Source organism: Nelumbo nucifera, chromosome 5, assembly GCF_055504915.1.
Source record: "Nelumbo nucifera cultivar China Antique chromosome 5, China Antique-T2T, whole genome shotgun sequence".
NCBI classification, from domain to species: Eukaryota; Viridiplantae; Streptophyta; class Magnoliopsida; order Proteales; family Nelumbonaceae; genus Nelumbo; species Nelumbo nucifera.
In genome coordinates, this window is record NC_142653.1 from 74,920,853 (window position 1) to 74,932,500 (window position 11,648).

The window sequence follows — 11,648 nt, forward strand, 5'->3', positions numbered from 1 at the left end:
CAATGCTCCATGGTGGCATAGTTTTCTGGTTGAGTATGGTGATTTTTGAATAACGTTCAATGCATACTAATTCTGTACGGTTGTGTTTGATTGCAATGCAATTTTATTTGCACTGATACAAATGTATGGGAGTGCAAACAAATAAATGCAAATTCTCTTGTTTTGAGTTTTACTTTATTCTGCTTTATGTCTTAATTTATTTCATTTGTAATGTAATCAAACAAAATAAGCTAAAGTTTGAAATAAAAATCAGAATTTACACTCAAATTATTTGCACTGTCACAGCTTTGCATCAGTGCAAATTTATTTACATTGCAACCAAACACACCTATGTATGTATCTCCCTCGCTAGGGCATGAGCTCTCTTGCATTAATCATCACCATCCAAGTCCGAGCTATATGAGGTCAGTTAGATGAATCCTGTTTTGTGAGTCCCTTCTGTTTAATAGCATATCCATTACTATTTCTATCCATATCCCTTTTTGTCTATCGTATGCGCCTTCTAGCCCCTTACAACTTGGGGACACACTAACAAATGACGTGAAATAAGGAATCTAATCTTTCAGTCCAAATGAAGGAGAGATTTTTGTATCAAACGAGGGGGGTATTTTCTATCGGCAGAACTGCAGAAGCAGTCTTCAAGACCAATTTTTGTTTTATCCCAAAATTTGTTGGACCATGAAAAGGCATCGCCGATTAAACACTCTTCTGCGGTGTTGATTAATAATGTAAAAAACAATTGAGAGAATCAAACATAATGGAATATTATCTCGGTTGGATCATGGATGATCTAATAGAGCTTAATAGAAGTATTAAAAAAGAGAACTGCGCCCTCTTGAGAAATGAAATCAGGACAACTATTTGTAAAACAAACAAGAATGCTTAGATATGAACAAGCTATAAATTATATACCGTTATATTACTTTGGGAATTATCTGTACAACTTAGGCATCAATCATTTGCATCACAGAACCTGGAAGAAGAAAGTGAAACGGTTTTCGGTCCACAAGTATCAATATGGGTCCACGAGTGACTTTTTCTAACAGAGAACTACGTAGCTTTGCAGACAAATAGGCTATGTACATTGAAATAACACAGAGAAAGCTAGCTGACGTCGTACAGCTTAGAATAGAGATCATCAAGGGCAACGTACAGTGGCTCAGCTGCCTTCGGTCTTTCCACTATCCCCAGAAGAATATCCGTCGTTGTTAGATAGGGATCACCATAGAATTGCAGGTTAGTATCCATCCTTGTCGCAACTATGTTTCCCTCCAGTGAAATCCCCACAAATGCTCCTGTTTCATTTGCAACATATTCACTAAGAGAACTCAGGGTCAAATGCACAATAAAACGAGATGGGATTTGTACTTGAATGTGCAAGCATGGGGAAAAACTTGTTCCAGCACATACCTACTGCACATTGAGCTTTCTTATTGTTCTCAATGCAAATAGAAAATCTACAAATACACATTCATCTAACCATGAACAATGAAAGGAACCTCCTAAATTTTTTTTGACATTATTCTAACCTATAATCTTTCTTTTTTGTTTTTTGTGAAGGTAAAATATTGTATTAATATAAAAAAAAAAATTGGGAAATTATAGAGCATGGACATCCATGTGTGTATAGGAGATCATACAATGATATAGAAAATGAAGTCTGATATACAGTTTCACAAAGGTCTCTACCAGTTCCAGTGTAAAACAAATGGGCAAAGTGAAGTGGGACATAAGGCAGAACAAGGATCTCCTACCCACAAACACTTTCCACATCCCTACCCACAGGAAACTACAGGCGTGCATTGGGAATATCTCCCTTGATACATGGGTAAGTGTTTCCAATACACAGCGGTAGTGTCTTGTGGGTAGGGATGTGGGAAGAGTTTGTGGGTAGGACATCCAGAATGCACAAGGCAAGGCTTCAAAGTAGCAAATGGCATTATCCACAGTAATACATTGGAAGTTGTGAAGGGTAATACATGAAGCAGTACAAATAGGCAAATATTCTTGGGTTAACAATGAAAATGAATGAAACCAATAATTTTAATTAGTTTACGATATATTACCCTTGCTGCAACTGTATGTATAGCACATGCCTGACCCCCTATCTCCAGCTCGAAGATCTGCTTCCAAAACTCTGCCTACAGGTCCTGCTGCAGCACTGCAACCAGCTCCAAGGGAAAAATGCATGCGACTACAAAAAGTCTTCACAGCTTTAGAATCGTGGAGCACTATTATAAAGTCCGTAAGCTCACCCCCAACCTATATCACAGCATCAGCCAAGAAATACCTTAAATATAACCAAAATACAAACAACTTTCTCATTTATTTTTGAGGGAAAGGATCAATCATTTTCAAAGTGTACGCAAGGCCAATGCCCAATGTTCCATTTCTAGTTATCCCATTTTTACTCTGAAGGGAAGGAATGTTTCTACTGCCAGCATTATGATTATTACTATATAATGCAGGAGACCAGAAAACAGATATGGAATTTCCTGAAAACTGATGCACTTTTTTATTGTTAAGCAGCTGGGATATTTTAGTCATTTTACAGGCTGTCTGTGAGGCCTGGCCTAGTCATTATCTTTAATAGCCATATTTTAGTTCTGCTCAAAATCTCAGCTGTTGTTTAAGTACTAAGGTGGCATTCGGTAGCACCGAAAACAATCTCCAAGCATGTCTGGAGGTAGCGGACAAAATCTCACTTCCGACGATGCCCTTTTATAAATTAAAAAAAAAAAACCCAAAACTGGTCATTGTTTTCCTGTTCAAACAGGCTCCAATCCTCTCTCTCTCTTTCTCTCTCTCTCTCTCTCTCTCTCTCTCTCTCTCTCTCTCTCTCTCTCCCCTCTTGCTGCTGTTATGTGGTCTTTCATTGCATGAGTTGTATTCGGTCTTTAGAGTCAATGGTGCTCTGTTTCAATGTTCAGATTCATGGTTGTAAACTTGTAATTGGACAAGGGAGCTGAGGGGGTTGAGGGAGTGAAAAAGAAAGAATCTGGTTTCCATTTCCGTCCCTCTGTTAGTGATCGATCAATCAATTGGTGTTGAAGCTATACTTTGAAAACTTTGGGGCTTTCAATAATCTGGTTTCCGTAGTGATCGATCAATCGATTTTTGTTGAAGCTTGTTCAACAGGGAGGGAAAAGAAAGAATCTAAGCTGATCATCTGAAAAAATAGGATATTGAAGACCTGACTTTTCAAGGAACACATGTCCAAGCATCATCCTGATTTGATTATTCTCTAACAAAAAAAAATCCTGACTTTATTATTTGCAAAGAACAGCCCGGAATTCCATTGGGCGACTGTAAATTTGTATTCATATGTGCACCTCTGCACACGTGTCCTACACCCTTAGCACACTTGTCCAACTTTGTCATGAATATAAATATGGACCATTTCAAGGTCCATGCATAATCTGTAGAGGTGTGGAGAGATAGGGACGGCTGTCCAAAGATTTTTTTTGGAAAGTCCAAAACACATCTCTTCTATCAATGCAAGAAATATGACCTTAAGAAAGATAGATGTATACTTGATCTTTCTGTTGTTCTTTGCATTTATTTGATCCATGATATAGAATAGTGAAGGCTTCTGTTAAAAGAGCTTTGTGGAAATAAGAACAGAAATTTCCTTTTGGTGAATTTATCAAAAAAAAATTGTTTTGGTGATAATATAATACGAGGGAGACGGACTTGTTAATGAGTACTATTACCTTTTCTTGCAAGTTGTAATTAGCATTCCCCCTTAACTTTTTTATCTTTTTAACATTATTGTTAATTTTTTATAATATTATTTATTAATCTTTTTATTGTGTCTAAATTTATTTTATTTTTATAATATATTTCTATTTATTTTTAAATTTTAGTAATTTTTAATATTATTTATTAATTTATTTATTTTATCATTTCTTAAAATTTTATATTTTTTATTATTTTATAATATTTTCTTAATATCATAATATTTTAATCATTTTCATTTATTGTTATTTAAATAAAAGTTTGAGGGGTAAATTTGTAAAATAAATATTTGTCAGACATCATAGCATTCAGATTACCGAACAACTCCACTACATTCAGATGTTTGCAAAAGCAGAAAAACAAATTTCCCATGGATTGCTTTCTGAGCATTTTCAGAGTTTTTTTTTTTTTTTTTGCTTTCCAGACTTCAGATTTACCGAACATCTTTCATAGTGTCATATCCATGGTTGTCAAGGTGTTCTTGAAGGGTCACGTCACCCAAATGCCTACAAATTTATATGTAAGACACCACATAAGACTTTTATAGAGCGCTTAGGCAACTAGGTGACAGGGCGCTCCATTATCCCCTTGCTTCGCCTTGGCGCCTTGAAAACTATGGTCCTATCTTAGTCATTATCCTTTTCTTCAATTATGAACAGAGATAAGGCAGCTCAGTTTAAATCAAAAAATAAATAGGCATCAAGTCTAGTGAACTGAAAGTATGTATCTTTACCTGAGCTCCCCATCCTAAACCAAGAGACAAGATGGCTGATGGTGCAGACCATGATCCATCTGACCTCCGAGCAACAACCAGACCAGTACCCAGTTTGTATGTGACAAGTACACCAGCTTTAGCAACTGTAATAATTGCTAAGCCTTTGGCTCCTTTCAGAACTGCCAAGGGTATAGACCTCTCGGGGTTCAACCTAGAAACCTGCCAATTTCAACAATGACATTGTAGAAGTGTCAATCATGTAAAACTAAAAACAATAAGGGGAAGTACTTGCTGAAACAAATGAAAATAGATCATGTTGGCTCAGTTTGGCAGACTTCAAGGTCTCGTTCATCATCATCATTGATGCCTTATCCCAACATGGCCACTTTGTAATTGAATTACTAACAACATTACTCAAGAGATAAAAATAAAAGGAAAAAAATTAAACAATCATGGTGATAAGATAACTACATGGTAGAATCAATGGCCTAAGTGAGTTTCCATAAGCTTCCTAAATTTTATTTAAATCAATGGGATAGAGTTGAATACAACAAATTAAGCAAAGAGAACTTTTATGTGAAGAAATGTACCTGGCAGTAAGTCCTCAAGGTATTAGACGATTTGTATATTTCATGTTCCATGGATAACCCCACTGGCAAATTTAACCACCCTCTTGTACATGTCCAGTCCATGACATCGTGCTTTGCAACTTGCACAGCATTGCTGACAGAATGTATCAATACCCCTTGGAGTGGATCTAGTCTATCATAACAGGTGTCACACACTCTCTGAGGATTCCTCTCCCTAAACTTAACAGGCAACAAACACCTTCCCTTTGTGCATTCTCTGCAGAAAATACCTCCACAGAACCGACAATGATGCCTGCCACGAGTAAGTGCTGTAAAGCGTGCAGTGCACTGCATGCACACTGTAGTAGAACTATCCGGAAGCCATTCTGGAGGTTCAGCCTCCAAGACTTCCCTATAAGCACTGTAGTTGATCCCATTTGGCTCAAAAAGTGGTGGAGCACTTGGTATATAGACTGATGAATGCAAAAAACTATCTCCATTCTTTCCAGATCCCAGAAAGGACACATTAGAACTGGAGTTCATTGGACCATCAATAACACTTGAACTTTTATTGCGGCCCAGCAGAATAGCAACCATACCGCTCAACACATTTTTCAAATTCACCTCTGGAGGCATGCTAGGTGGCAGAGAATTCAATGCTTCCTCACTTGAATCATACTCTCCATCAAGAAAATCATCTGAATCAGCAGATAATTGATACGGGTTATCTTGTTTTGAGACCCTTGAGCCCATAATGCAGGTACTCCTGCCTTCATGCACAGTCCAGGCATCATCACCATAGTCTTCATCATACTGGTACCTAGTATTCTTTTTGTCAAGTGCAGAAAGTGAAGAATATAGAACCTTTGCCCCAGATGATTCCATGCCTTACTACTATGTGCAATTGGAATAAAAAAATACAAGCACTTCCACTACAGTTCACAACAAGTGCCCCAGTCAGAAGCTCTGTCAGATATAAAAAACAATGATTACTTGTCTGTGATTATCTCAATTAGACAATAATAATTTAACTAAATCAATGTAAATGAACTTTTGTTATTGATAAGTACATATTTTGATCAGAATTTCTCTGTTTCGTTTTTTGCCAGTATCAACTAAAATTGGCCGGGTGGCAGAGCAGAACTTGGTGATCTATAAAATATTAGCTATCTTACCATTTCACAAGTCCAAAATATTTAAAAAGGCACAATTTTTAAGAACAAAAAGAAATCAAATTCTGGAGTCCAGATAAGAAATTCTAATACAAGAAAATAAGATGAGCTGAATCAGCATATTAGTAAAATTCTAATTTCTCTAATTAAACATTGTCTTTATCAACACACATACAAAATCAGATGAAGAAAGAGAAAGCACCAGAAAAGAATTTGAAGCAAAAAAGTGTAAGGGAAACTGTAGAAAATAGGGTCGTACATGGATCGGTTCGGTTCGGTTGTATATAATTTACCCAACCGTACCGACAACCTCAGGTTCACTTTCTCAGCACCCGAAACCAACTGAGATAACCTGAAAACTGACCTAAGCATAGACTCCTCAATTTGGTCCGTTTCTCAGTTTGTTGATTGGTCAATACGAATTACCTATGTCCTATTGATTTTAATTAAATGAATAAATGGTCAGCAGCAGTTGTAACTCATAATCCCTATCTGCATACAAGTACATACACCGTTCCAAATCCACAGCTCTTTAATTTCACTCGTTTCTTTCCCTGCCTACTGCCTAGATGTACTCATAAGATTGATCTCCACTGTGTAACAGAAACAGTGGTGCGTTTGACAAAGTAGAATTTTTAACTTTTGAACTTTAGAATCCACCGACAGAGGCTAGAGGCTAGAGTCTAAATTCAAAAAAGTAAAAAAGAACAACATTTAATGTCACTCACTATACCATACATTTAATGCTCCAGCTAAATGATTAGATTGGGAACCAGGGGTTGAAAATAAGGATCACTTGGTTAATTGGGAATAGGTTAGTAGGCCAAAGGAGAAGGGGGACTTGGATTAGGTAATTTGGTTCAGAAGAATCTAGCTCTCTTAGGCAAGTGGCTATGGAGATTCCCACTTGAAAGTAAAAGGCTCTGGCACAGGGTTATTAAAAGCATACATGAGCAATCGGACTGTGGCTGGGATGCAAAGGTAGCCTCTAATGCAAATTTAACCTCTCCTTGGAAAGCAATCTATGAGGTATATCACATCTTCCTCAATCTCATTCGGTATGATGTGGGAAAAGGACTAAAAGTCTTGTTTTGGGAGGATATTTAGTTGGGGGACAATCCTTTCAGAATCCAGTTTCCTTTGCTTTATGCACTCTCCATTTACAAACTTGAACCTATCTCAAAATGGGTTTAAGTTGAGACTTTGGTTTTAGAAGAGGGCTTAGGGATTCAGAATATGATTCTCTTATGCTTTTGTTGGCTAGACTCGAATCAGTCTATTTGGACCAAAATTTGGAGGACAATAGGGTGTGGCCAATTTCCCCGGATGGATACTTCACTTGTGCCTCTTTTTTCAATTTCTTAACACAACTTACTACTTTCATTTTCTTTGTTTTTTTTTTTTTTTGATAGGTTGCTTTCGGGGTGAATTTCCTGGTGAAAGAAATTAGGAGGAAGCCTATCCCTCCTAAAATTCAGGCCCTTTGTTGGGAGATCTTTCTTGGAAAGATCAACACCTGTGATGTGTTGCAAAAATGAAGGCCAAGTGCCTATACCCTCACATGTGTTCTCTTTGCTAGAATGGTGGTGAAATAATTTCCTATTCCTTTGTCATTGTATTAGGGAGCAGCTTTGTTTTCTATTTGGGGTGCAGATGGACTCCTCCTCAAGATGTGGTAGGCCTTTTTTATCCTCATTTCTTGAGACAGCCAACAAAAAGAGGAAGGTTACCTTGGAAACCAATGAGAACAGCTATTGTTTGGACTATTTGGGAAGAAAGAAATGGGAGAGTTTACAATGATAAGAGTAGAACTCAGGCAGAAATCTTTGATTTAGTTAAACTAAAAACTGCATATTGGGTGAAAACATTGGATGACTTCAAAGCCTTTTTTTTATTGGAAACAGTAACTTTCATTGAATTAGTAAAGGAGTACAATGCCAATCACTCACAGCATGAGTGTTGACCCCATATTTTATCCCAAAATTTACAGTACAGCCCAAAAAAGATTTTCCCTTTGAGTTCCCTGTTTTGCCAAAACCTTTTCACTGAATGAGATTTTGAGAACTTAGAAAGAGGTGGCACTATCGGCTCTAGACAAGGCAAGGATAGTAATGGAGTGGAAGCCCCCAGCCCCCAATTTTATAAAACTCAACTTTGATGGAAACTTTATTAGCAATAGTAGATTGGCCGGGGTAGATATAAAAGGTAGAGTGGTGGCCTTGTATTCAGGACCCTTGGAGCATGGTGATGCATCGACAGCTGAACTGGTTAGTCTACTGTAGGTGTTAACGATTGCAAAACAATTGGGCTTCCACAATCTGGAGGTGGAAGGGGATTCCCAAACAGTCATTTCATGGACCAAGAACAGTACCCAGATTCCTTGGTTATTCCGGTATAAATTCAGGGAGATTGTAATCCTAACAATGGAGACAAATGTTGCCTTTAAGTGGGTCAGAAGAAGAGCAAATGGAATTGCAGGTTCTTTGGCTAAACAAGGGGCTGTGAGAGAGCAAATGTTTTGGGCAAATCTGTAATCTTCTGTTGTTTTGGGATGAAATTTATACCCAAGCTCTTGTAACTCCTAAGTTTTCATCAATAAATTTCTTCTTCTACTGATCAAAAAAAAAAAGAAAAACAATTGCATCAGAGGACAGACCCCTACCCACAGGTCTTCCCAAAAACAAATTTGTTACCACTCAAGGGATCATAAATTATGTGTTTAAGAAATAATGTTTGCTCTCAAATTTTGAATTGCCTTGGTTCATTCTTCATTAATCTTGAGGCACTGTCAATTCTTTCTCACACCCTTTCTTCCCTCTTCAAATTCTTTCAAGATTATGCTGAAGGAAGAAAAAGTGATTCTTTCATCAATACTTATTTCTCCATCACTAAAGACCATTATCTATGATGTAAAACTCATTCTAACATCATGAATTTGCATCTTCAATTAACTTACATGGAGTTTGGATTGTATACAATTGAATTGGATTATAAAGTTGAATCTCCAAATGGTTCATATTTTTCAAATCTTGACAATTTTTCCAAAATCTATGGTCCTATAATCAGGTTGTAGATGGATTAACTAGATCTCAGAATTGACTATAGAATCTATTCGTAAAATATGAAAACAACCTCCAAAATCTGACTTTGTGAATCCAGATTCTAGTATGCAACCTAAATGCCTTGATGCCCTCTTAGGGTTCCTAGAACCCTAGAAACATCCCTATGTCATCCCTATACCTTAAAATTAAATTTAGGGATCCCATTGTCTTTCCTGTGTGCATATGTTTTGGGAGTGGCACAAGTTTGGTTAAATAAGCAACTCTACCAGAAGCCCAAAACTTAGTGTGGTCAGCCATGTGTTCAAGTTCAAAAAGGAAACTTATTGAACATAACAACTAAAAATGGAATTAAAGTTCTGCATTCTGTTTAAATATTATTTAATAATTACCCAAATAACTATGTTGTCAAAGGTATTGCATATGCCAAGTTTGTTGATTGTCCAAAAAACTCTCCATGATCCCCCTCTTTATGCTCTATTAACTAGAGTTATCAATTCAGCGAGGCAATGGCTAGTCATTTTAGTCTCTCTGGTCAGTGCCTAGGTTCTGACTAGTTAACCAAGAAAAGATATGTTCTAAACTTAAGGCATTAACTAGTCAATATCTTGTGGCTAACAGAAACAAATAAAGTTTTAATATAGTTGTGCAACTTACTAGTTCGACTAGTCATTACTTATACAATGTTTCCTCATCCCAGGAGACAGCATCATGAGTATCAACTAACTAGTTAGTAAAGCAATTACTCTGGCCCTCGACTGACTAGTTAATGGCTAGTGAACACTTTGGTAACACTGTTGTTAACAGGGAAAATTTTAGCCCAAGTGCCCAACAAGAAAGCAAAGCACTCTGCTATGGATAACTTTTAAATTTCAAAAACTTAAGGACAGAAATATAGATGGCACAAGAGCTTTGATTGCAGTTTATAACAGATACACAATTTTGAAGCTCGCTCATGAAGATTTAAAACAGACAATTTGTTTTTTGACCATCATCAATTTCTCTTTCATTCTTTTTAAATAAATGAATCATCTATTTTCATCGCTAACCAAATCATGAACTACAGAAGCTTTCTTCGTCTGCCTACGACAAAGAAAGAAAAGAAAAGAAAAAAGAGTACAAGAAAAAGAACCTTTCTTCCTCTAAGAATCTTCTTTTTATGTTGGTATCATCAATTGTCAGATAGCCGAGCAGATTTGCGAGACTCATCCGAAATTTCTATCTAAAATGATTTTGCAAGCCTCATATGGTGAAAAATTACAATACTCTCCAACCAAAAGAAATTAAATCCCAAGCCTTATATACTTGGTAAAAGAAAAGAGATCGATTTTCCTAATTTAGGTTTACAAAATTCCAATTTCTCTATCAATCAGTGTTTCTACCAGCGATAATCCATAGAAACAAGGACAAAAAAGATGCAAGAATTTCATTTCAAACAAACAGATTTAAAAAGAAATTAAAAAGAACGATATAATTCAGAAGAATTGACAAACTTAACAAATTAAAAGAATTATTCCATAAACCTCAGAAATAAGAATAAGAGAAATGAAGGCGCGAACCTTAACGAGAAGGTTGAGATAGATCTCATCCGATACCGGAGCTGTTCGCTTCGTTTTCTCTTGGTGCGACTAGATTGTTATCCTGTAAATACAAAGCTTTCGAATCAAATAAACCGGAACCCTAGAAATGGAGAAGCAGCGTTTCTTGTTTCTTTCCGAGGAAGGCGACAAAGAGATCAAAATCCCTGTACAAACCCAGCCTAGGTGGGGGGAGTTGTGAAATGCCAGCGGTACGGTACCGCAAATTTACGTGATTTACAAGTTGTTAAAACAATAAAACTTCTAGCTAGCTTACGTGAGTTGCACGTTCGTTAAAACTACAAGCAAGTGAGCAACTACGGCTTCAAACGTATCGGAGCGAATCGAATCGGATATATTTTGATCCAAATTTAATTATTTTATGTATATTATAACCAAGTTTTTTAAAACCGATTCGAAGAACGAACAGGTCAGGGTCCAGTTCTTGGGTCGAACGGTCCGACCGTTTGATTCTAATAAAAAAAATTTAAAAATTTAAAAATTATAAAAAATAAAAAATGGTCAAAATCATTCAAACGATTAACCACCCAAGTCAATGGTTTATTGACCAAAATCAACAATTTTTTAAAAAATCCGATTTTGGGGGAAAATGGAACCGATCACCTGATTCCTGATTTTTCCGGTCTGACCATCCGATTCGGTTCGATTTTGAAAACCATGATTATAACTCATCGTGACTTTTTTACATTTCTCCTAAATTCACCATGACTTTTCAAAACATTCACATAACCACTCGTCATTGAGTTTTATTGTCCATAGCTCATATCCCGTTAAGATTTCAGTTAAAAGAGTGATCA

General features: G+C 36.6%; 1 protein-coding gene across 2 annotated transcripts; it reads right to left on the reverse strand.

Annotated features, from left to right (window-relative positions):
- Nucleotides 1-889: 889 nt before the first annotated feature.
- LOC104593958 (RING/FYVE/PHD-type zinc finger family protein) lies at nt 890-11,054 on the reverse strand. 2 transcript variants are annotated; one of them, XM_088887872.1, is made up of 5 exons: nt 10,813-11,054; nt 5,044-5,954; nt 4,472-4,672; nt 2,067-2,262; nt 890-1,295 (listed from the first exon to the last, which is right to left on the reverse strand). In XM_088887872.1, the coding sequence occupies exons 2-5, from the start codon at nt 5,905-5,907 to the stop codon at nt 1,105-1,107; spliced, it is 1,452 nt and encodes a 483-aa protein (XP_088743998.1). In that variant the 5' UTR covers nt 5,908-5,954; nt 10,813-11,054; the 3' UTR covers nt 890-1,104. The 2 variants fall into 2 exon arrangements, with proteins under 2 accessions (XP_088743998.1, XP_010252382.1); XM_010254080.3 differs by having other exon boundaries at nt 5,044-5,988; nt 10,813-11,052.
- Nucleotides 11,055-11,648: the final 594 nt, after the last annotated feature.